Source organism: Octopus bimaculoides, chromosome 15, assembly GCF_001194135.2.
Source record: "Octopus bimaculoides isolate UCB-OBI-ISO-001 chromosome 15, ASM119413v2, whole genome shotgun sequence".
In the NCBI taxonomy this organism is placed as follows: Eukaryota; Metazoa; Mollusca; class Cephalopoda; order Octopoda; family Octopodidae; genus Octopus; species Octopus bimaculoides.
In genome coordinates, this window is record NC_068995.1 from 30,625,475 (window position 1) to 30,652,274 (window position 26,800).

At 36.3% G+C, this 26,800-nt stretch overlaps 2 protein-coding genes across 2 annotated transcripts in view; both read left to right on the top strand.

Moving 5' to 3' along the window:
* LOC106867607 (acidic phospholipase A2 PLA-1) overlaps positions 1-8,749 on the top strand; it is a 26,661-nt gene extending 17,912 nt beyond the window's left edge. Inside the window, exons 2-6 of the mRNA XM_014912532.2 lie at positions 2,148-2,307; positions 3,378-3,467; positions 4,594-4,759; positions 6,002-6,114; positions 8,611-8,749. Coding sequence (XP_014768018.2) covers positions 2,283-2,307; positions 3,378-3,467; positions 4,594-4,759; positions 6,002-6,114; positions 8,611-8,735 — 519 coding nt within the window. The 5' untranslated portion in view covers positions 2,148-2,282 and the 3' untranslated portion in view covers positions 8,736-8,749. The remainder of the gene's footprint in view (positions 1-2,147; positions 2,308-3,377; positions 3,468-4,593; positions 4,760-6,001; positions 6,115-8,610) is intronic.
* Positions 8,750-10,942: 2,193 nt separating this feature from the next.
* On the top strand, positions 10,943-22,204 carry LOC128249524 (uncharacterized). Its single transcript, XM_052973395.1, has 7 exons — positions 10,943-11,090; positions 12,884-12,999; positions 14,665-15,114; positions 16,447-16,841; positions 18,456-18,555; positions 21,580-21,662; positions 22,125-22,204. The coding sequence occupies exons 2-7, from the start codon at positions 12,888-12,890 to the stop codon at positions 22,155-22,157; spliced, it is 1,173 nt and encodes a 390-aa protein (XP_052829355.1). The 5' UTR covers positions 10,943-11,090; positions 12,884-12,887; the 3' UTR covers positions 22,158-22,204.
* The last annotated feature ends 4,596 nt before the right edge of the window (positions 22,205-26,800 follow it).

Genomic DNA, 26,800 nt, shown 5'->3' on the forward strand with positions numbered 1-26,800 from the left:
GTTACTGTCAATCCCTATATATTTATGATTATAAATTTTTACCGAAGAAGGTTTTTTTCATACTGAGCTACCCGGCAGAATTGTTAATTATTAATTTTATTACTAATTGATGATTCCCTGCCCTGCATATCTATATATATATATATATATATATATATATATATATATATATATGTATGTATGTATGTACGTATGTATGTACATATGTATGTATGCATGCATGTATGTATGTATATATGTACGCATGCATGAATGCATACATATGTATTTGTGTTTATTGAAAACACGACTATGTTCTAACTTAATATTTTTATCATATCTCCTTATCAGACGCTTATTGTTCGTTTGGTGCAATAAATTCCCCAAATTCATCTTTTTCAATGTTTCTACGTTATCCAAGCTTCTGGATGTAGAGTGGTTTTAGTTTCTGTGTTGCCCTTTTTATAGTGGGCAGCAAATGTTTATACATACTTTACCGCCAGACGTCAGTGTTTTAAAGTTCTACGTAATCAAATTCGCATTTGTGATGTGTATATAACATACACACATCACAAATGAAAATCCTGTGACATAGAACTCAAACTCTTCAACGGTAGAAGCATTCTCCGTTGTTCATTATTCCAAGGTTGGTAGATAAATTCGGAGTCAAAATCATTACTTTCACTCTATTCTATTTATATATATATATATATATATATATATTGTGTAAAATATGTCTCACTGAGGAGGTGTAACAAGAGGGAAACATGTCCATTACTTTCACCAATTAGTGTTAAAAACCAGAACCATTACAACCTACACTGTCTTTGTTGCCCAGGCACACTCCCATACTGCCATTGTCCATAATGTGAACTTCTATGATGCCATTACATCTATTATCCAAACATTTTGGCCAATTGGTTTTATTGCGGTAATCTTCCTTTTAACTTTGACACATCCTTAGAGGTAGCTTTTGTCCACTAATGGCTTAAATCAATCCTAGGTGTTAGAACTTATTCAACGTATTATAGTAATCCACCCTTACTGTATTGATAAGTATTGGGATGGGGAATTAATGAAATTGTCTATATATTCACTGTAAAACGTAGGTACTTGAGTTCATATAAGAAATTGTTCATGGCAATGGATAGCTGCTCTAATATCTTGACCAACCATGATTTCATTCAAAGAAACTGACATGTAATCAATTGATAGGACCATAGTCTCTTACTGGTACCAGTTTTTATTTAATCTTTCACTACTGAAAATATAAACTGAGTTTTGGCAAATTAAATGTGAAAAGATCTGAAATTATGCACCCGTTGTATAATGAAACCAAGAACTTATGTAATCGATAAAATATCAACCGTGGCGTGATGTAAACTCAGAACGGAAAGAGAGAAAACTAAATACCTGTAAGATACTTAATCTAGTAACGCAGTTATCATTTTTAATTATTCCACTGTCAAAAACGAATTTTTATAAGAGAGGCTCCAGAGCCACATCTTAAGTCGATAAAATCAGCCCCAGTAAAATTTGATCAGTACTTTATGTGATCGCTTCTAAAAGAATGAAAGCAAATTTGGCCTTGAACTCAGAACATTGAAGGATGCGACGAAATACCGCAAAGCATTTTGCCACCACGATGTTTGCCAACCAGTGCGCCGCTACACACCGAAGTATCATATAATATAAGTAGGTGCTTCTCGGAAATAAAAGAAAATTACATTTTAAAAATGTTAAGAACACAAACTGGAATTCAAATACAAAGTGTTGATAATTTTTAATTTATTGTATAAAAAAACTCCAGTAACTTAAAATGATTTACATTTATAAACGCAAATACATAAATACGTTTTGTATGGAGAAAATGGGCCAAAATATTTTGTTTGCTCTGAAATACTACGTAAGTAAAAAAAAGTATCTCAGAACCATTGGTTGTACCGCCTCAGTCTGCTATCGTGTTTATATAATAATTATTATTATTATGCTAATTATGATCACCTAATTGGGCACAAAGCGAAACATTTGAAGGGGGCAATCAATGATAATTTTTTTCTTCGATGACAGAAGCTTAGCGGTAATTGGTTCCAACTAATTTAATTAGGGATTTGAAGTTCGGAACATTCTATACATCAGTGTATTCATTCAATATTTTACTATTCCAGAAATCTCAACATGGTAAACGTTCGGAGAAGACTTCTTTGAAAAAAATACTTTACATATATTACAAAGAGACTGGCTTTCAGAAAAGTGATTGAGTTAACTTTTTCTTAAATCAAACTAAGAAGAAATCTTTTAAAATGAAGCCTCAGGACCCACACACAGGTGCGAAATTTTCTTTTGTTTTCATCTTGTATTCACTTCGTTTTCATATGAGCAAGTACGTACGTACGTACGTACATGTATGTGTGTGTCTTTGTATGCGTGTGTGTGTGTGTGTGTGTGTGTGTGTATATATATGTATGTATCTGTGTATGTATGTGTGTGTATAAATACACACACACACACACACACACACACACATGGCTTTCCTAAATCTATTAATCGAATAACGTTTCGAGATCTTCCCAGTCTCGCCATCAGAATGAAATCATATGGTTTGTTGTTCGTGCACTTTGTCGTACGTCTCAAGGAGTTATGGGAGTACTGCTAAAACTGATAAAAACTTCAACGCCAGATTTATTTATAACATTGTTATAAATTTTTGCGTGTGATAGACGCACTACCATTACCATCGCTTCACTCTGGCAATGAAATGTGTTTTGTTTTATGCTGCTGGCATTAAATATGTCAATACTAGCGTAAATATGGGTCCCCTTTTTTTCTTTCTGCGTTGATGGCATGTCGCAGTTAATTATTCTCCATACAAATCAATTTACCAACGCCAATGAATGTACGACCTTGTACATTTACATAGTGAACATTGTTCACTCTGAGTCAACATTGCTTCTTTACATTGATGCTGAGTGGAGGAATCCTAGAAGATCAACAGTCAGGATCACCAGACTCTATCAAGCGAGTAATTGTAATGCATCCATAGGAGCAGCGTCCATAGTTGTGTAATGGACAAGCTCCCTATTCAAATTCATAATAATGGAATTGGATGGAGACAGACAATCATGGGAATCTGCGAAAGTAGTGCGACTGAAGAATTGTCCACCACTTTAGCAATGATGCTGAAGTGTATACTTTACTTATGAGGTCAGAATAAAGCTAAAACATGTTCAAAGTTGCCAGAAAAAACGCAAATAATATTAGTCGTTGACTGACTGGTAGTTTTTCCTTTCCCTTTCCTATCATTAACATAACAGTGCTTCTTGTATTAAATGTTAACAATAACTAAATGAACAACATAACTTGATAATTGCTTATTTCTTTTTCCTTTCATTTTCAAGGAATACCAGAAGGAAAGTCTGTGTGCTGGCGTTCTACGTTAATTATTGTTTCATTGTTGCTGGTAGCTGTTATTTTCATTCTTTCCTGTAGTAAGTATAGCTTTTATGTACATAGCTGAAATCCATTATCAGTAAAATTGTAAACATAAATACCACTTGTGTGCCTTTACGTTTCTCAAAGCCCTCCTACATCACTATATCGAGAGCGTTGTCAACATATATCGTCTGAAGGGAGAAGTTGTTCTCTGAGGGCGAAACACAACAGCAATTATCATATTCACGTTCAAATCTGCCGGTATGCGTTAAGAACGAATATCATCATTTTGATTCTCGCTGTTTTACTTGCTTATAATTATTCAGTATCATTCACTAATCTCTTCCCCGAAATAAGTTGCCTTTTCTTTCTCAGAAACTGCAGCCTTTACTTGGTCTCATGACTTGCTAGAAATAGGTACTATACCTCCTCAAATCACAACCTCCAATCAAAGACTGATTCTATAATGTTACACTTGATATTCAAAAAAATATGATGGTCAAAGCTGGAACTCCTTTTATCATAGTTCTAGTCCATTAGAAATTTCATGAGACTAGACATCTTATTCTTCTTTTACTGCATTGTGTGTGTATGTGTGTGGGGGAGTCGAATCCCGCAAGCGATGTTACAAGATTTTTTCTGTCTTCACACGCACATGGAGAGAGACAGACAGACAGAAAGACAGACCGACAGAGATAGGTACGTAAATCGATACTGCCATGTCTGCGCTTGTGTGTGTGTTTATATATATATATATATATATATATATATATATATATATATATATATACATATATATATATACACACACACACACACATGTGAAGGGTACGTGTGCGTGCGTGCATGTGTGTGTGTCTACATATATGTATCTTTGTATGTAATGTACAATACTGATGTTCATAATATTTATAACGTTTATGCAAACGTAGAACGATAGTAAATGTAATATTTTGTCATAGAAACTTCTCAGAGACTTTTATGTAAAAAAAACTCATGGCTTCGCTCTAAATACCAATGGATTGGTAGTCAGTGTTTCGACTTGATTTGAACTCCTCAGTGATATTGTCGGTAAAAGTAAGGCTGTAGTAAAATAGGTGCGTAAGATATTGGGCTACTTGCTTACAAATCATGAATATTATGTATTATTTCTAATATATTTTCTTTTTCTATCTCCTACAGTGGATTTAAAATTTAAATGGAACAAAACCAGGCTAAAACGATCTTTCCTTGACAATTGTCAACTGATTGAAACTTACACCAATAAAACCTGCAAGCAATTCTATGGTTATGGCTGCTTCTGTGGCCTGGGATCACGTGGCCAGAAGCCTTTAGACTCCATTGATCAGTAAGCTATATAAAACAATATCTGGAATTATTTTACCATTCTTTTTTTTTTTTGATGGGTGATTAATGGCGGCTCATTCAGTTCAATTCAGTTTATCTTCGTTCTTAAAATTAATTATTTTAATTCAGTTCATTTTTTTCTTTGTTTTGTTTACGATGGAAATTTCAGTTCAATTAAGCGAGGTTTGTTTGTTTGATTTTGCTTGTTTTGTTTTTTTTTGTTTCTGTTTATTTGTCTTTTGATTTTAACTTAATTCTGAGAGTGAAACCTCAGACTTACGGATCAATTTTGCCTTTCGTCGTTCTGGTATCGATAAGATAAAGCACCGGTCAAATATTAGGGTTTAATTTAATCGATTATACCTTCTCTTAAAAGTATTATCGTGTGCTGACAGAATTAGAATTGGTTGGCCGAGTATATTGGATACAAAACAACCAGTTGTAGGGTCAGTGGCACGTTTTTCAGTTATAAAGGTTGTATTCGTGGCCAAGACATATAACTGCTCAAATAGCGCAGTCCATCGCTACTCTACGAACCCGCTCTATTTAGGCAGCGAACAGCACTTAAAAATTTAACAGGTGTTTCGCCAATTTGTCACTTCCTCTATTCTTCTGGTTATTTCTGCAGTCCAATACTTTTTAGTTAGGTGAGTTTAGCCATTCCTGAATTAAATGTAATTACCATGAACGCAACCTTAACCATAGCCACACTCAACGACATCAACGACCTCTGGTGACATACTTAACAAATGCTATGTTTTTAACATGAAAGTATACAAACGTAGTTTTCTTTACCTTCCTTCCAGTTATATTTACTAGACATCATCGATCAGTCTATGATTGTTATTTTATTTATCGATCCTGATAATGGAAAAGAAAAGTAGAACTTGACAGGATTTAGACTGAGAGACGTAGAACGAATATTATCACCAAGTCAACAGTTTGCAAGATCATTAAAGCAATGGCAATTTCCCGGGAAACTGTGACGTCACCGCCGTTTCTAATTTCTTGCTGAAGTCAATTTATGTATTTTTCAATATAAAAACATAATCAATTAAATTTAAAATATTCATTTTTTCGATCCTCTACTAATACAAGCTATTTGAGTTTGCATCTGCTTATAAATTTTTATGATCAAAAGATTTTATTAGAATATTAGTATTTCTTACTGAGATTTGAAAACTTTTGAAAATTCTTAAAAATATCCAGACTGTTAATTTCGTTTTTTTTTTTTTTCTTTCAGATGTTGTTTTGATCACGACTTGTGTTATGGTTCCATCAACTGCAACTTACTGTATTTACCACTTACACACTATACATATCACTGCTATACACATTATTGTGCCTGTACTGACAGTGAGTATACTAACTTTTTACATGCTCCATATAAATCCTTTCTACTACAGGCATAAGGCCTGAAATTTGGAGGAGAGTGGGGGGCTAGTCGATTACTTCGACCCATTGCGTAACTGGTACTTAATTTATCGACCCCGAAAAGAGGAAAGGCAAAGTCGACCTCGGCGGAATCTGTCTACTAGCAATAGCGGCAAAATTCTGCCCCGAATCCCACTCAAACCCTAACTCTAACCCAACCATCCTCTTTGGAAAGTCGACCATTATATTATTTCTTTGCTATATTTCTTCAGATCCACACACGCTGAAACAACATTGAAAGTGTCAATGATTTGTTACAAAAATATTTGGCAATTTCTGGAAATCGCTTTCTTTTGAAATATAGCCAAAGCCTTTTTACTCTGCACTTGTTAGTATTTATGTCGAGTGGAGGTTGTGGATAGAAAATTTGAAAGAGAGTTGTAATAATTACTTTGTGGTAATTAGCTGTGATTCTCTCTGACCTGATTCAAATTCCACTGAGATTAAAAATCTCTTTTATTTTTCAGGTATGTTTCAAATGAGTACCAGTCAAATACTGGTGATGAAATATTCAAATGTTCGTTTCCAGAAATTAAAATTTATGTTAGGTAGAGGTTGGTAGGTCGAGGTTGACAGCGGTTGGTGAGTCGAGGCGATAGAGTCGGGAGAGCACTTTATTAAATGTCTTATATTATTTCGTTACAAGCAAAGCAGCGAGATGGCAGAATCGTTATCCCACCGGGCAAAATACTGAGCGGTATTTCGTCCGTCTATACATTTTGACTTCAAATTCCACCGATGCCGACTATTCCTTTCGAAGTCGATAAAATAAATGAGCACTGAGAACCATGTAATCGACTGTTCCCCTCCACCAAAATTTCAGGCTTTTTGCCTACAGTAGAAAGGTTTATTTCGTTTACAACTAAATATCGGTGCCGTTCCTCAAAATGTCTAAGTCCAAATCTTACCAGTGTAATACTAGCCTCTCCTTCATCCCGCTGTGGTCGATAAATAACTGCCAGTACCTTTCCTCAAAATGGATAGATTTGTGTAAATATTCGAAATCAGCGTTTATGTAGAGTGCAAGTCACCTTTAAGCTTTTATTCATTCCATTCGCGTTAATCATTCCTAGAACAGTTTTGAGTTGTAGTTTGCTGCTTGAATTCCAACAAAGTCATAAATAGCCATGAAACCGATGATAGGAAGATAAACAGGAATTTATATCTTGAAGATCTTGAAAGTACTGACATCATTAGATAGTGCCAACTGTTCCGCCCTTCCGTGAGCTTTAAATTTAACACAGGTCTTCAATATCCTCTCACAATACATGATGAAGTGATATAAATATATTGAAACACTGCACTTGTATGATTTCATGTGAATCTAAGGTAAAACAAGGGACACAACCAGCAGTATTGAATTCGTCAGATACCAAAAACAAGATAGAAGTAATGGTTAATGGTACTCCCGCCTCTCTTTTACCTACAGCTATATTATCAAATACCAACTTCCTTTTTATAAAAGGGTATAGTGTGATTTGAAAAAATTTGGTTGCCATTTCTAGTAAGACGATCGCAACGTAGCAGCTCCTTTGTTGGTTCTTAGTCAATGTAATATAACCATGCAGTTTAGCCATATAATCCTGTGCAACAATGTAGTGTACCATACTGGCGCTCCGTCGCTTACGACGACGAGGGTTCCATTTGATCCGACCAACGGAACAGCCTGGTCGTGAAATTAACGTGCAAGTGGCTGAACATTCCGCAGATACGCATACCCTTAACGTAGTTCTCAGGGAGATTCATCGTGACACAGAGTGTGACAAGGCTGGCCCTTTGAAATACAGATGCAATTCATTTTTGCTTGCTGAGTAAACTGGAGCAACGTGAACAAAAGTGCCTTTCTCAAGGGCACAACGCGACGCCGGGAATCAAACTCATGACTTTACAATCGTGAGTCGTTTACCCTAACCACTAAGTCACGCACTTTCACTCAATGTAGTGTAGCCATGTTAAAATGTGTAACCAAACAGTGTAAACATGTGTACAGTATAACCATCTGGTGTAGCCATGGTGGAGAATGTTTTGTAACAATACAGTTTAGAGTTGCTCGTTATAATGCAGTTTAGTGTAATGTGGTATTTCTAACACACTCATATATGCGCAAGCGCACAAACACACACATATACACGCACACATAGATATAGATGTATATATCTAGCTGTAGATATAAATATATATATATATATATATATATAGTGTTTTGGTCGAAATGCTTTACAGTGTAATTAATCTTTCCATTCTGTGTTCGAATCCTACCAAGGTCTACATTGATTCTTCCGGGCTTTTGTAAATAAGTACCAATTAGAGATAAGAGATATCGATGTCATTGATTATATACCTTCACCCTAAAACCAACATCCCCTATTCTATGTCACTTATCAGAAATATTCCTTTTTTTTCTTTTCTTTTTTACAGATCCCCGGTATTGTCCGTCAATAGTCTGTGAGTGTGATATGCAGTTAGCAGAATGTCTGGCTGACAATATACAACACTTTAATCAACAACTAACAAATTATGATTTATATCAATGTATGCAATAAAAGAAAATACCTTGCCCTGTTGTTTCTGTTTGTTTGTTTTTTTTTGGTTTTCTTTTTTTGTATTTTTGTTTTTTATGTGATTTCACTGAGAGACATGATAGCTAACTGCCGAATCGAACAGTTGACTGAAAGGATCAGTGGAGCATGACTTGTCATTGATATTGCAATGTATATTCATATGCAATGAATACTTCTTCCACTTGTAATAGGTTGGAATGAGTCACTGTTATAAGCAATCATAACATTGTAAACTTGACAGTTTACAATGTTCTCTTTCTAGCTAACTGTCTATCTATCGTTCTATCTACCTGCCCATTTATGTGTGTGTGTGTATATATATATATATATATATATATATATATATATATATATATATATATATATATATATATATATATATATATATATATATATGTGTGTGTGTGTGTGTGTGTGTGTGTGTGTGTGTGTGTGTATGTATGTATATATACATACATATAAATGCGCGTGCACACACACACACACACACAGACACACATCTGTTGGCCTGTTGTTGCTACTTAACTTCCGGTCAGCATTGATCAAGTAGACGTAACCAAAGAGAGCCTACCCGTGACCACCCGTCATTTTAAAAGACCCAAGGACTCACATGTCCAATATGTCTTCCTTGCTTTTAGTAGGGTGACATGATGAGGGGATTCGGTTTCAGTATCTAACAGATCCAGTGGTCTTCTTGGTTCCAAGTGACATCGTTTTGTTAGCTGGAATTAGTAATCTCTGTGTGTCAGGTAAAGAGAAGGATCTGTTATAGGTAACGGGGAGATGGGTACTTTCAATGGTGAACCCAAACTTCCAGTGTGTTAAGGAACTTATTATCACAATCAGCAGCAGTAGCAGCAGTAGCAGCAGTAGCATTACCACTATCATTATCATCATTATCTTTTTCATCATCATCGTCGTCGTCGTCGTTACCATCTCCGAAACAGAAATGAAGCTCTTTCAAATGCTGGATGTCCAAGATGTACTCATAGTACCTATTTTCTATTTCTCTAGACTATTACCCAAACATAATTTTGATGTTGTTGTTGTGGCGGTGGTGATTTAGATGCCCAGCACACGTTGTATTTCACGAAGGCACCCCTGCGATTCCAACAAGTACTCTGATCATTGACAAGGCATAAACCATCCCATTCTTAAGCCTTAACCTAGATAACCTCCTTCAAACTGATCTTCTAAATATATATTATATAAATACTAATGACCGAGAAATATGTGACACAACCAGATACTTCTTAGAATAGGAAGATATGTCTAAAAAAATTTTTTTAAGTATTTTTTCATATTGCCATAAGGATTTCTCACTGTCGAATCGTTTCTTCTTGGGAAGCGACCTCGGTATCTTTTGCCCGTAGATTTTCAGATATTGAATGTGAGCAACAACAACAACAGTAACGCGGTCATGGACACTCTCCCACCTCCTACTACTACTACCAAGGTCATGGACACCTCTCCCTCCTCTCCACCTACTATCGCTACCAAAATCATAGAAACTCTCCCTGCTCCTACTCTTCACTAACCCAAAACAACAGAATAAATTAGAAAATAAAGTTTCTGTTTTGTTGAGTTTTAAAATGCTTATATTTAGATTAGAACCTGTCATCTTAATTTTATATCATAGTTTAGCCTCGAGTCAGCTAACCGAGCAGACCAATGATCAAAGGCGTTCAAGTCATGACCATCCTGCCTTTTTTATATCTTGTTCTCCTTTATCCAATGTGTTCTTCCATTTTGTTTCAAGACAGCAACTTGTGATTTGAGGGAGATTTGGCTGCTATTTCGAATGACCGCATTGAAGTTCCATTGCCAAGTCATAATTTTATATAAGAACTTAAATAATGATTCCTTTCGCTTTCTTAATTTAAAAAATGTTTTGTTAAATCCCTCGAAATTCTTGATTATTTTGAAAATTAATAAAAACAGTTTGTTTCGTAAGAAATTTGACCTGGAAAGGGTTCCATACACATTGCAGCCAGTAATAGGTTCCCTTCTTAGTTATTTCGTAAGCGGCACGTTTTATTTAATTAGACTCCGCGTTGCAGGTCAGACAATCAACAACGTCATGGTGTTGAGATCACGTCTTTAGTTTTATGATAAACAATTTTTATTGCCAGCATACACAATAAAGGGGGACTAGGGAGCCAACGGTACCTCTACTGAACTCCCAAAACAACGATAACACTGCAGTCTGGCTTCTTTCACACAACGGGTCTCGCAGATACACACACTCAGAGTATACATTCGTAACAGATTTGGTCATCACAATATCCTTGTTTAATATTAATCCAGTGATCTATTAAGCCAAGCGAGTATCGTTCAGTAAGTACCATTGTTTTACTAACCATCTAACATATATTTTTTTTTATATAATGCTGTTAGTATTGAAGTTGTTTCGCACCAAATACTGATATAGTTTTGTCAGGTTTGTAAGTCTGTTGATGGCTTTAAAAGACTCAGTGTTACACATTGAAATATACTCGAATATATTTTAATGCGTCGGTACATCAATATGCAGAAGTACCTACCGATATACGATATGAGGTTGCCAAAAGACAAGAAATGGAAATTTTAAAGAGGCAGTGATGAAAAAATAATTCTTTAAGTGGTCAGAGATGGTCATCCTCGAACGCGAACTGACAGCTATCGTGTGTATGTGTTGGGAGTATTGGAGGAGCTTTGTGTGAATATATTCACTACAATATACAAAAATGTATATTTTTAAACATTTATCATATTATCCATCAATACGTGTTAGTAATGACAAACTGGAGCTGCGACACGGTTTCATATTCCTCCTTGAAACTAACATTTCATTTATGCCACTAATACTATAAACAAAAACATAAACCTCCCAATACCCCAAATTCGACTTAGTTTGAATTATAAGACAGTTGTACCCTTTTGTGTATGCTAATACATGCATGTCTGTATAATGGGTTTTTATAGTACATTGTAGATAGTCTAGTCAAACGGAATCCATACTGATTTTTGTTTTTCTTACTAGACATAAATCTTCGGAAACAGGGAATCATTAAACGTTATTGTTATCAGGCCATTCTCTGCTGTATTAGCGTCGTCAATGTGATGTTTACACCCTTGATTTGTGTATCAACATATGGATGAAAGTAAATTGTTCAGGGTGTATTCTTCATACAATTACTGCCAAGTACTAATATGGCGAGGTCACACAAAATACAGCATATTGAATAATCAATTAAGGTTATTTAAGCAAATAGATAAAATTACCTTTATGGGTGTTTAAAATATATAAACAAAAGGGACAAGTTCATGAAGATCAGTTTACTAAAATGTTTAGACAGTACTGTTTTCAAATTTTGACACAAGGCCAGCAATTTCGGGGAGGGAATAAAACGATAGCATCAACCCCAAAGTTTAGGTGACCACGAAAGGATGAGCGGTAAAGTCGACCTCAGCGGAATTTGAAGTCAGAACATAAAGACTGACAAATGCCACTAAATATTTTGCTAATGGTGATTGGAGAGTGGTTAGCCTTTAAAGCCAATCATTTTAAATAAGTACTACTGTACTCTCTCTACACGAAAAAAAAAATCAAAAATGAGATCAGTATTGTCATAGAGAGATGTGAGTTTTGTGAAGATAGTAGGGTGAGAAGAAAAGAAAAATACATATTTGGATGTCTTTTGATAAGTAGAGGAAAGAAATCACACGCTTTGGGTTTGCCTTTTCATCTGAGATAAATAGAAACAAATTTTTACTTATAAATGTTTTGTTTAATCTCTCTCAAATGGAGAAGACAGGCCCAACATATCAGGTTCCTATTCTGCTGTATCAGATGAGAAACATTTTTATTTCTATCAGTCGAGGATGGTAAATGTATGAACGTTTTTAATCATAGAAGTACTCAATCACTGTTTGCCTGAACTAAACAAAAACAACACGAAGTCGAAAATCTTTAATGGTTTTACAACTCTAAATTAAATGATTCACCACTCCACCAACACCATAATCATCATCATTATCATCATCATCATCTTCATTGTCATCAACATCATCATCATCATTATGATCATTATCATCATCAAGAATGTTCGATTATTCGCATCACAGTTTTACTCGCGCCATTGTTACAGGTCAATGACAATGAATCTGTTTTCTGTGTGTTTAACTCTGCTGCTGTGTCATGCCTGCGACAGTCAACCGAAACCAGAAACCGAAAGTCCGATGACATCACTGAAACAACTGACATGTGAGTTTTAAAATTTTCATTGAGAAACTTTGATTAATATTTGATGGGCAGAATGAAGAGATGTGGTGGGGGAGGAACCTAGTTACTTTAAATTAGTGATTCTTAAGTGTTTGGCTTCCAATTGCTTTTTTTTCCTCTAGTAAACTCGTCAAAACATTCTGATAAACGCCACCAAATGAAAAAGTTTTTTGCTCCTCCTCCTCTTCCCCTCATCTATATTATACTTCAAAACATACGGTTGAAATTTCAAATCTGTTTAAATGAAACCCTAAAGGGGAATCCCAATTCTGCTTCTTTGAGAAGTATTGCTGAAGTCAGGCACACTGTACTTTCCGTCAAACCTATAACTTAACAACTAACATGAATTAGTTAGAATCTCCACTTAAGTCCTGAGTTCAAATCCCACCTGGATAGACTTTCGACAGAAAAAAAGCAAAGTTAACCTTAGTGGAATTTAAATTCAGAACGTAAAGGGACGTAATCAAACACCATAGAAAGAATTTTGTCTGTCATTTACATGAAAAATGACTGTAGCTGCTGCTTAGCCCCTGGTCAGTCTTGATTGAGAAGATCTAAAGTGAAAAATATTCCAGCCATGACCATCCAATCCTGTCATTTTCTGCAGATGATATGTACCCAGCTCTGTATTATCCAATGTCCTTCCATTTTTCAGACGATAGGGTATGATGTGAGGGTGATTTAACTGCTATTTCTACCCAGCAGAATGATCATGTAGGGGCTCCCTCATTAGCATGTCATATACATCTAACACTAACACGATGAACAAACTAAATAGTTTAGTTATTTACACCAGTCAGGAGGACAATGTTTCGTATCCTAATACCAGGGCTACATTTTGTCCTGGCCATGACACTCTGCTCTCAATGGTATAGTACTCTTAGCTGTAAAATTGTATAACACTGATTTTAGCAACACTACAACACTGCAGAACTGGACAGTATTTTCATTGTTACAATAGACCAGCGATATATACGTAGGGGAAATATTGTCTCTCATCAGGTAAATGCTACATGAAAATTAGAAATAATTATTGTTGTGGTTCAGAAGCCATCACACTAGAGTGTTGTTTACCCCAGGTCAGCCTCGACCATCTCATCCTTTTCTCAGGAACACGTAATTTAATGTATTCTAAAGTTTGATCCGAGGAATATTTGGCTGCTATTTTTAGTACGCCAAGCAACTAGATAGAAGCTCCTTCGTTAAATCTGAACTAATTTTGTTGCTGCTATTTAGTGCTGGGTCAGTCTTTCCCAAGCGAAACTATAGTCAAAGACATTCCAATCATAACCAATAGTCGATGGAAAGTCTTTGAATATTCAATTTATGCAGACAATGTATCTAGGGTTACATAATTCAATGTGTCCTTCATTTGTAAGAAAGTGGAGTGTGATTTGAAGAATATATATCTGCTATTTCTAGCACCCCGAGCGACTGCAGAGAGGCTCCTTCTGATTGTTTAAAACACCGTACTGTTACGTGAGGATAAATGAATAAATGATTGCCAGAATAAATGAAGGAACAAATGGGTGTATGTGTGAGTGAAATGGAATTCATTTGAGCCTTAAAATATTGTAACAGTTTAAGGAGAATACTTCCATTTTAAATTATGCATACTTCCGTGAAATTAAAACTGCTCTATTTCAGATACGCCAGACACCCCACATTTAACTACCACATTTAACTACTCCCTGCAAACACCACAACAAACTTCTGTATCAACAAATAATACCGAAACAAACACTTCCTTATTTCAAGAAGAATCTGGAAACTTAAGCTTAGTGTTATCTACGACAGAGGCGGTGGGAAATATAACTGAAATTCCTCAACAAGATGCACTGAATGATAACGATCAAGTGATGTATGTAAACAATTTGACTGAGACAGCATCGCAAAAAGTTGTCGGAAAATCAAATAAGAATGATACAGAAGTAAAGTGCAGTGGATATCTTCCGGATGAATCTAATGCTCACCAATTCCAAGTGTTTGCTTTTGAGAGATGGGTCATTCAAAAATGTCATTACGGTTTAATCTGGAACCAAGATCTTTGCCAGTGTGATTGGGCACCAGGACATCAGTTTTTTTCTCCAACTGAAGGTAATAACTTTAATTGGTTGATAGGGATTAATAAAGTTAACTCTTTTATACACTTCGTAGGTCTATGGTTTGGATTCCGTAGCGTTTAGTAAATAATAAGAGAGAAGTTTTGTCTACTCCAGAGAATTACAGAAACTGAGGGAATGTAGCATACACAACAGAACGCCAGCACTTCAACTCAAGAACCGAGAGTAGGGAGCCCAATTCTCTATCCCCAAGGTCATTCCACATCTACACTGTATTCGCTGTTCCTCACTGAATCAAGTTAGGTTAGAGTATCTATTGTCTCTCTACCCAGAGGGAAAAACGATGTTACAATTGCCGTATTTCCGTTTGAAGTTACGAAAGAATAAAACATTGAAAGGAAATATTTGAATCGTTCAGAAAATTAGTAGCTGTTCTGGTAGGTCCCAGAGAGTAGAAGTAAGCAGATTGTAAAGGGAGTTTGTAACTCAGTTGAAATTAACAGTTGTAGTTTTTCGAACTGATATAGTATCTTTGAGACGGGTCTAATGGTCATGGAAACCGTCGTTTTTCTACTTCTTAAGCTATTTTCTAAAATCATTGTTAACAGCTAATATGACGGCGACTACTGTAGTGATCCATGGTTGTAAGCTATTTCATTTCTTTTAGTTTATAAGTCACCTTACCACAGATCTTCGTTATTTTGATTATTTTGGTCGGAGGAAGGAGTTGTGCTCATGATGCTGGCAGGGCCACCAAGATTACAGAGATCAATGTGGATAGGACTGATGGCTGCGGGTAAAACATGGGCAGGGAGGACGGTTATAGTAGTAAGTGTGGTGCCATTGAAGCGGAGATGCAGAACAGTGGAAGGACGGGTGGAGTAGATAGTGTGATGCCTGTCATCACACTATGACGACAGGTAAAAAGACGAGTAAGTTGGGAAACATTGAGTGAAGATGGCAGTCAACTCTGAAAAAGAAAGATCAGTGTAGTGATGGTTGAAAAGGCATCGAGGGGAGGCGGCATGGATGTGGATTAGAGATTTGACTGTGTTGGTGGCTTTTTTTCTTTTTCTTTTTTTATGCGTTCTGTGATGTGTGCAGGTTTACTTATCCAGTGTCCAATATATAATAATTCAAACTAAAAACTGGCCGTCCTTTCCACGTCTGGTTATCCCAAGTAGAATCAGCACACTTCAAGATTTTTGATGTCTTCTTCAGGTTAATGTTATCATTAAAGTAACTTGTTTTCTAAATCTTTAGAAATCAATGCAATTTGTTTCACTGAGATTTCACTATTCTACAATATTTTTTGTAGGTTGTTTCTAAATTGGTTTTAATCGATATATATTTACTTATGTTCCAGAAGGAGGCTGCGATCTCACCTTAAACATTACATTCGATGAAAGCATCATTCGTGACTACGCAAAAAATGCTTTTATAAGTGTTGAGCAAAAAGTAGAAATACGCCCAGCCAACAGGAACGAACAAGAGGATAGTCTTAGTGGCTATTTCGATCCAGGATTATTACGAATTCTTTTCTTCGCTGGGAACTCATACAGTAATCATCTGAAAATTGAATTCTATTTTAAACGAATAGAATTAGCAACAAACTCCACTGAAATGGTGATACTCTCTAACGCCTGTTATGATAGTGAAAATAACACCTCTGAATCTACATTAAGTCTTACTCTGTTTCCAAAAATTAATGTAATAGGATTCACCATAAACGAACACTACGAAGAAGGCCAAGTTAATTTGGTAAGTTAATCACACACACACACGCACGCACACACGCACGCACACACACACACACGCACGCACACACGCACGCACACACACACACACATTATATAGATGATATGTGAGCGATATATATATCTTTTACTTGTTTCAGTCATTAGATTGCGGCCATGCTAGGACATCACCTTGAATTTTAGTCGAATGAATCGACCACAGTACTAAGTCTTTTTAAGCCTAGCACTTATTCTATAGGTTTCTTTTGCCGAACCGCTAAGTTACAGAGCATAAACACACCAACACTGTTGTCAAGCAGTGGTGTGGGACAAACACACACACACACGCATAAGCTATTTTTCATCAAAGAGGTGCTTACATATAAAGGAAATAGTGATTATTGGGCGAAGAGTTGTGTAGGATATTTTGTGGTAGCGAACCAAGAAGAGTGGGAGGAGAGATTAAGGTTCAACAATAGCAGAAAGAAGGAGGTGAGAGAAAGAAACACGGTAATGGGGATGAGAAAGAAGTAGGGGTAAGAAATCAGGATATGGTGTTAGAATTAAAAAGCAAGTAGAGGAACAGACTGTTGTGTTCAGTATGAAGGGAGGTGGTTAAAAGTCAAGAGCTTTCAGGATAATGTACGTTAAAGTAAGGTTGGTAGTCAGGAGACCCATATAGTGTATTAAAGATTATAAGCACAGCCGAAGTAAATAAGCTGTTAAAGGTGAAGTCAATCCAGTATTATCAATAAAATGGTAGAATCCCACCATCAGTAAATGTTTCGTGGTTTTTCTATAATTCCATCAACAACACTGAATAAGTAACACGTTCATACATACACACACACACACACACACACACACACACACACACACACACACACACACACACACACACACACACACACACACACACACACACACACACACACACACAGCTAATGAGGACGACTGCCTAACAACCGCCATACGATCGCGATCTTGAAATCTCTTCGATACTAGTTTGTTCAACCTCATATAAATAAATTTATATACAACAGAGAAGGACAATGTCCATAGTCTTTGCTGACCTTGTCAAATTGAACTTCCTATTGCTATAATTATTGTTTAATCCTAATTCAACAGTGATTGAGAAGAAATGTGATTAAAAGTGCTCCACCCATGACCATTCCGTATTTTGGCATATCAGGGTGTGCATCAACAATTGCCATCCCTTCTATTTTGCAGGCAGTGTGTATCTAAAATTACATTATCCAATGTGTTCCTTTTGAAGACCGTAAAGTATGACTTGAGGGAGATTTTGGTGCCATTTTGAGCAGTTCGAGTGACTAAGCAGAGGCTCTTCTTTGACATGTCTGTTTGCTATTTCAATTCTATAATGACAAAAATGCTATGTTGTAACTTAATATTTTCAAATCTTGAAACAATTAGAGATGAATTTAAAAAGAATTTCTAAATAGCGAATGTCTGGCTTCACACGTCAACTTAACCTAAAAGTTATTCAACAAAACTAAATATATTTTAGGTATATACACATGCTTTCATGTATAGAATTATTTTGCTGCGTGGTGTTTTATGTGAAACGCCTATAAGAGAATTATGTGTCTTCTTTTTCTTCACATACCAAAAACAACAGGAAGCTGAAATCTGGCACCAAGTTAACATTACAATAACAAAAGGCAACGTTGTAATAAATATGGACGGACAGGAAGTTCTAAAATCACACATGTTTCCAGGTCAGTGTTTGGTTTTTAACGTTGTTTTCGATATTTCGTTTTGTTGAGCAGAAAGTGTCGACCTACATGCTATTCTGTTTTTACCTCTTGATTGACTCTGGTTCTGTGGTTAAGTTTGCATCACAACCACATTTGATCCCACACTATGGCAGGCTGGACAAGTTTTTCTTGCCATAGCCTTGGATTGACTATCATACGCGTGGAATGTGTGTGCGTGTGTGTGCGCGTATGTGTGCGTGTGTGTGTGTGTGTGTGTGCGCGTGTGCGCGCGTTTGTGTGTGTAAGGTGGAGTTACTAGACTGTCGGTCTGAATACTTTACAGTGTTTCTTCTAGTTGTCTATGTTCTTAATTCAAATCCTATCGAGGTCGACTTTGCGTGTTCTTCTCGCGGAGTGATAAAATACCAGACAAGTACTGGGATCGATGCATCATGCCCTCTCTCATTCTCATTCTCACTCTCTCTCTCCTCTTTCTCACTCTCTCTCTCTCTCCTCTATCTCTCTCTCTCTCTCTCTCCTCTCTCTCTCTTCTCTCTCTCTCTCTCTCTCTCTCTCTCTCTCTCAATCACCTATGGAAAGCGAACAACATATATATTGTAATCCGTATTTTTAACTTCCGGTCAGCCATTACTATGATTGACCGTTGACTGAACACTATTCAATTTTTTTTCTCCGTGTTTTTCTCCTTGTTTCTGTATTCTTTCTGTTGAAGAGCGTAGCTCGAAACGTTAAAGACTTTCCGTATGTCCGAGCGTCATACTAATACATCGTTTTGTTGTTTACACCACCTGTCCTCGTCTGTTGTTGTTTTTTCGTACATTCTCCTATATATATATATATATATCCTTTTGGTGCAAATGGTTTTGTTATACGGCGCCGTGTTTTACAATCCTGTAAGTAATAATAATGGTATTTATAAAAGCTTATGGCGATCACCGTGCAATGACTAAGGAAAATAGTCTAATAAAGGGGCATATAAGCTCTCGACAGAAAAAGAAGGCTTTCCTATCTTTTGGGGAATGTCCCTTGTCTGCTTGCAGAGCACTTTCACCGCTTACGGCTACCAGGTGTCATCCGGGGTAGCGCACTTTCGTTGCTGGATGTACGTAAGGAATTGCTCGGTGCAGGCTGAGTGTATTCTAAATGATTAACACGGAAAGCTTTATTTAGGATAGTACAGAAGTAAGCCGAAACAATCGTTGTCCTAAATAAAGCTTCCAGTAAATTGCGCCTTCTGTATTAATAATTTAGAATATATATATATATATATATATATATATATATATAGACATAGAATAAGATATAATAGTATATTAAGATATGAAGATATATCAAAAACATTATAATATAGGTTGCTATAGCAATTATAACCAAAGAGGTAAAATTGATAAATGAGGGTGCAGAATAGCACCTACAATTGCTAGAAATGAGAGCCAAAATTTAACTCGAGCAGCCACGCAAAGCACTAACCTAATGAGACTGTAAAGAAGAAATTAAGACGACCTTGTTTCTCGTCAGAGGTTTCCACAATGATATTGATCAAATTTCGAAATCACGTGACAAGGTTTTATCAAATTATTTCATTCTTTCAGTGTATCTCACCAAAGAAACATGTTGTGGCCTGCTGCTCGCAGTCCCGAATATTTCATTAGGTTTGTGCTTTTGTGTGGTTGCTCGAGTTAAATTTCGGCTCTCATTACTAGTAATTGTAGGTGTTATTTTATTGAATGCAAAGAGTTTCGAGGTCAAAATTTTCTTTATTCGACTGTATTATTCTTTAATGACACGTGTTTTGTTACAGATGCCATTGTAAGATATGTTTTCATCCCCACCCCCTTAGATACCTGTAACATTCCTCATCAGATATAGGAGAAACAGTCAATCATTGACGGAGATGTTGCCTGTCTGGTTTATAGTTTTCCCTCTTTTCACAACCATATAGCAGCATTTATCCTGACCAAACTCCAACTCTGTATCCTTTGAGAACGTTGTAGCCAGGTCAAGGTTCCTTTTCATCTCATGCATATTCTTTGCATATAGTTTCAAGTCATCCACAAAGAAACAGTGTGTAATTTTGGTATTTCTGTTTCCTTGTGAACCAGTAAGATGTCCTTCAGTCTTTCTTAACATGAATGATAAGGGGTTTACAGAAAGTATAAACAACGCCACAGGGAGACTATCCCTTTGGAATATACCTCAAAGATACTGTATTCTATCACTCCTATACAATCACTCTTTGTATTTAACTTCAAGATGGTGGCCCACGATGAATTCAGGTCAGCTATGGCTTTATGTATGTATGTATGTATGTATGTATACTTGAATTCATCCGACGGGCTTACGCATAGTTTCCGTCCACTAATTTCACTGACAAGAATTCGGTCGGCCTGAGGCTATGGTAAAGATACTTGTTCAAGGTGCCGTGCAATGAGATGGAACTCGGTGTAACATGGTTACGAAGCGGACTTTTTTAAACCAAATTTCTAAAATTGTTCGTAAATAGCAACTGAAATAATCCTTTCCACGAATAAAGAAGCCTTTCTACAGTCGTAACTTTTTCCCTCGAACTGCCAAATTTTGGAACTCTCTTCCATATTGATTTTCCCCTTCTCATGACCTGAATTCTTACAAAGTCTAAAGTAAATTCATTCTTTTGGTCTTAATTTCTTCTTTACAGTCCCTTACACTAAGTGACTGTTTGCCTTGTTTGCGACTTACAATTAAAAACAAAATAAAGTCGATTGCATTGAGCCTGTGCTCAGCTGGTTCATCGACCTCGAAAGGATGAAAAGCAAAGGCTCGGAGAAATTTGAACTCAGAATGTATAGACAGACGAAATGTTGTTCAGCATCTAGTCCAGCATGCTAACTATTCTGCTTGCTCGCCGCCTTAGATAATAAAAACTGAAATAATGTTTTGTAAAATCTGAAGATTCCATATCAATTAATGATTTTGTTGTTGTTTTTCTCTGTATAAGCTTTTCCAAACTGAGTCTTAATACGTGGGTATTTTCATTGTTTTCAGAATATATACGGAATTCCCAATGTCCTCTTACCATTGGAGGTGACCCAACTAAACAGCAATTTTTCTATGGTTACATAGATGATGTAAGTAAAATATCCATTCTCAACTAGTCGTGATTTATCTTAGATAGTTAACTGTTAGATAAGACGAAATGGTAGAAATGGTATGGCACCAACAAAATGCCTTCAAAATCTGTCTTTATATTCTTTTACTAGTTCCAGTTAGTGGGTTGTGATAATACTAGGGCAATGTTCTCTTTTCAAATTGCCCCTAAGACTACCGTGGCTGTTATTCGTCTGGTATTAAGTAAAATAAGCGCTAGTCTTTCACTGATATTATTACATTGCGTAGTGTATCTAGGACTACGTTAACAAATGCGTTCTTTTTTTTTATTGAGGGAGATTTTGTTGGCAATTCTAGCAAATAGAATAAGCATATTAGAGATTCAAGCATTGGTGCGTCAGATGTCAAATATTCGAAATAAAGTTTTGTTTTTAATAAAAGTCTATTGAAATGAAATATAATCAGAAAATTTCTATTTTCAGATCTTGCTGTGGAGGCAGTGTTCACCAAATTAAGGACGAAACTGTGGTTTACATTTAGGTTCTATTTGTAACACTTCACATGTTTACAATAATTGAAGAAAATTTCATTCATTTTCAATCATTTGAAAAATAAATTCTTTTAATCTTTCATTTGTTGTTGTAAGTGAAATAACTCGTTAATACAAGCAGTACTTTTTGATACTGGCATCTGCTGAATTGGCACAAAGCCTTGTTTTTTTAAAGTTGAACCAACATTAAATATATTGTCAGATGAGTTCCAGCCGTGCCCATCCTGTATTTTAGAGGTATCTAGGATTACATTATCTTAGGTGTGCTTCACTCATTTTTTAAGATGATGGGGTGCGATTTGAAGGAGTTGTGGCTGTTGTTTCTAGCAGGGTGAGCAATCACATAGAAATTCCCTGGTTTGGTTTGTTTTTTTGTTTTGTTCTGTTTTTTTTCTGAGTGAATTGATTGAGAGATAAATCTCTCCTCGCCGGATTGAATCTATTGCAAATGACTTCTCTGTCATTGAAATCAGAACAGCAAATCGATTGATCACTTGGCAATTTCACAATGATGCTACCTCTTGGTACCATTATGAAACTAGATGAAATGGATAAGTATCTTGATCATGACAAATCAGCAATTTTACCATGGGCCAGGCTAGGTACTGTAATGGAGTAGATATATATGTGAATATCTGGTATATAATCTGTAGGGAAGATAAAAACTAAAAATTCAGTCATAGTTTTACTTTATTAACTTTTGTGGCAAAACAAATTGAGGAAGACCTGAAGTTGCAGCGCCTCGACCTCAAGCATACTAAGACCAGCGCAATGGATTGGAAAACATCATCACCAAAGTCTGTCAGCTAGCGGTACCCACAGAAGCGTATTGACATATTACTTACTAACTTATCTCGTTAACAAGTGAAATCAAAATATTGAGTGGCAAAATAGAAAGGATATATATTTTAGAGGAAGAAGGAAACGGGGTATAGTGATGTTCATGACTTTCCATGAAGATAGTATTAACAATTTACTGGGAACTATATAAAGCCAAGATTAAACCCGTTTCACAATCTGAGCTTATCGGGGGATGTGCAGTCGAGGGTCACCCACTAAGAAATCATTCTTACTCGGCAGCCCTCGATTGCATGGATAAGTGGGCTGACAGTTCTTATCCAAACATGTTACTCCAGCATAACCGTAACCAAAATACATAGCTCTCTCTCACTGGTCATGTTCCAGTATCTTTATCTAACACAAAATGGTTTAATTCACTGTTGTAAAAAGCGACAGCACTATGAAAGAAAACAAGAGCTTCGTTGATCTGAAGTATTGAGAAATCCAAATCTGTTCACGGCGAAAGCCCCAATAGGAGCGCTAGCGCGCTATCCGAGATGAAAGGAAATACATATTTCTCATCCACTGCATAACACAGAGACGGGTATAAATACCTATGGAACTCATCTAAGTGGAAATAAAATTATCGATTCCCCAGATTAACATATAAGAGGTTAATAGAAGAGGTCAATATATAACCAATATTTATTATATCCTCCAGAAGAGATCGAAGACAAAATCAGTCTCGATACACAGACGGATGGAACTAATCCGACGTTCTACCACTCTTTTGTAGATCAAAAAAAAATTTTAATATTGTTTCAAACACACAATTTTGTGGGAAGAGCTTTGTCGATTAAATCTATCTTTCAGTATTTGATTGAAACTATATTTTATCGATTCCAGAAAGAGTCAACCCTAGTAAGGTTTGAACTCAGAGTGCAAATATATGTAAACAAAAACTGTATCCTGACACTACACCAGTGAAGTTGTTCACCTTCCTTCATTTTTAATCCTTTTGCATTCAGATTACTCTATCAAATGTAATGCTTATTTATTCACGTTGTTTTGAATTAATCATGCATTAGCTTGTAACCTCAAGATTCTAATGATGCGATCACTTATTTTTACAATAACATTGTAGGGTAGGTGTGAGAGGCCTGATCTGACCCGTTTGAACATAAAATAGACAGAATATTTTGGTCATATATAGCCAGTTTAAATGCTAAATGGTTAATAAATATTGATTTCTTGCTTAAAAACAAGAGCATACAGTTTGCGGGGAAGGGAGAACAGTTACTTATATCGCCCACTATACTTAATTGGTACTTTATTTTATCGACATCTGAAGAGTGAAAGACACATTTGACCTATGCAAGATTTGAACTCATTTTGAGATAGATTTTTTTACCATATCTGTCATGTCTAGAGACTTAATAGGGGTTGCTTCTTTGGTTCGTTACTAAGTTGATGTTTAGCATTTATACAAGTTCACAAGAGCAGATGTTATGAAATGATCAAGTCGGCCTAAGCAGGTTTTAAAAGGTGAAAACAAGCAGAGAGAGGGAGAGAGAGAGAAAGAGAGAAAGAAAGAGAGAGACAGACGTACACATATTCCATTGTTCTTTTACAACACAAAATATGTTTGAGTAGTTTGTTAACAAGAAATACCCAAACATTTTATAATTATTTACTGAAAACAACTCACTACCTCCTGAAGTTCTTAACTATGCTGCCATTCCTGCTCAGTTAAAATGTTAGTTTGGGGAAGATTTGACTGCTATATCTAACAGGTCTAACAAGTGATCAGTATTCTGTTGCTATAAAATCAATCACCTGAGAGTTTGATGATTCTTGTCTTCTAAAATGTCTGCACAAATTTTTCTATCATTAGAAAATTTATTCACAGTTTCATAAGAGAGGAAGATACATAGACAATGGAGCTCATAATAGTATACAAGTGATACTTTGCTTGTCCCTTATTACCGAAGAAGAAAAAACGAAGGTAACCCCGACAAGTTTTGTACTCAAAACTCTGAGGGATTACACTAAATATGGCGCTCTACCATTTCTATTGTTATATAGCCTTTACCCACCCAAAAGCTATAACCAAAGGAGTCTGTAGGTGTACAGCAAAGTGTACATAGACTTGCATCCTCTCCAAGCATGGCCCGCCATAACTTCTCTTTTGCCAGGTTGTATCATTAATCTGGCAGGGTACCCACATACTTTCCACCGAGTAATCTGTGTGAATGAGTGAGGATCATTACCGGCTAGTTGACTATATCCCTTTAGGTATCTATAAATGATGATATTATCTCTAGCAGAAGTCCCCATTTTCTAGCGCGTTATACGGTTTTGAACAATCTTTGGTGACCAATAAATAGGATGCAGGCAATATTTTCCGAAGCACAACAGATGTGGACAACAAATCCATTGGCTTGTGTGAGACTATAAGGCCAGTTACTTTCTTTGGGGGCAATTGGCAAAGTCAATGGAAACGTGTTTAATTGAAAAGTGAATCCTTGTTCGAAACACTTTACTGAGAAGTTAATTTATTACAATGCAATTAATTCGTGAGTTACGGAAATTTCATTTTGTAATATATTTTGTTTAAGATAACAATATATATTTTAAGATTGCAATCCTGATGTAGTGGGAACGATTTTGAATTTATACAAGCGAAATCTGTAGTAGCCCGCTCGGTGGGTCTTCCTGTCGGAGCCTCAACTTTAGCTTGACACTTCTTCCATTAACAGTGCAATCTGTATTGCATCTCCCTCGTTGTGGAACTCTTAGATAGCAACCGTGAAGACGCAATATACACACACACGCATGCACACACACTCACACACACCACACACACACCACACACACACCACACACACATGCATACATACACACCACACACACACCACACACACATGCATGCATACACACGCACACACACATATACACACATACATATACACAGACATACGCACATGTTTGTAAGCAAACAAGTAGTCCTTATATTTATTCACTGGGACAGGGTAAGTAACATTAGTCAGAGTTTTTCTCCTATCAGTTCAACGGTTTTGATGACACTCCATCTTGACTAGACAGGGTATCCCCTACAACCGACCTCGATCAGAAAGAACCATGCCTACCCTCTTTTCTGACTCATATCTTATCAAAGGTTCTGGTACTGGAAATCTTCCTCTCAAAGAGTTGATCGCATCCTTATATTCGTATGTGTATATGGGCCTGGGTATGTCATATATCTATGTGTATCAGTGTATCAGTGTTTGTATGTGTGTGTAGATGTGTGCATACATATACACAGACGCTCACGCATATATATGCATGTATGCATGTATGTATGTATGTATGTATGTATGTATGTATGTATGTATGTATGTATGTATGTATGTATGTACGTACGTATATATATCCATGTATGATTCAGGCAGGAGCTATGGTCATTTACAAGCACGGCCATTGATGTGATTCTTAGTTTATTTAATTTCAATTCAAGGATTTCTCTCCGTGTATGGTTTTTGGGAAATGAGCACTCACGATCACAGGGTCATGGTTTCGATTCCCAGACCAGCGCTTCGTTTTGTTCTTGAGCAAACCAACTCGTTCACATTGATCCAGCCCACTCAGCTGTAAATGAGTAACCCTACAACTGACTGGTGCTCCATTCAGGGAGAATATGGACACACTTGCCTACCCAGCGAGGTGGCATTATTCGAAAGCAATCACAATGCGCGGAAATGCATTGTGATCAGTGGTGTATAACAACGTCTGATATTCTAGTCGATACTGGTATATATATATATATAT

Bases quoted from the DNA above. Each gene is read 5' to 3' on its own strand.
- LOC128249524 (XM_052973395.1), top strand. From the start codon at position 12,888: ATGACAATGAATCTGTTTTCTGTGTGTTTAACTCTGCTGCTGTGTCAT. The intron at 15,115-16,446 runs GTAATAACTTTA...CTTATGTTCCAG, and splicing joins GTTTTTTTCTCCAACTGAAG to AAGGAGGCTGCGATCTCACC. The intron at 18,556-21,579 runs GTCAGTGTTTGG...CATTGTTTTCAG, and splicing joins AAAATCACACATGTTTCCAG to AATATATACGGAATTCCCAA.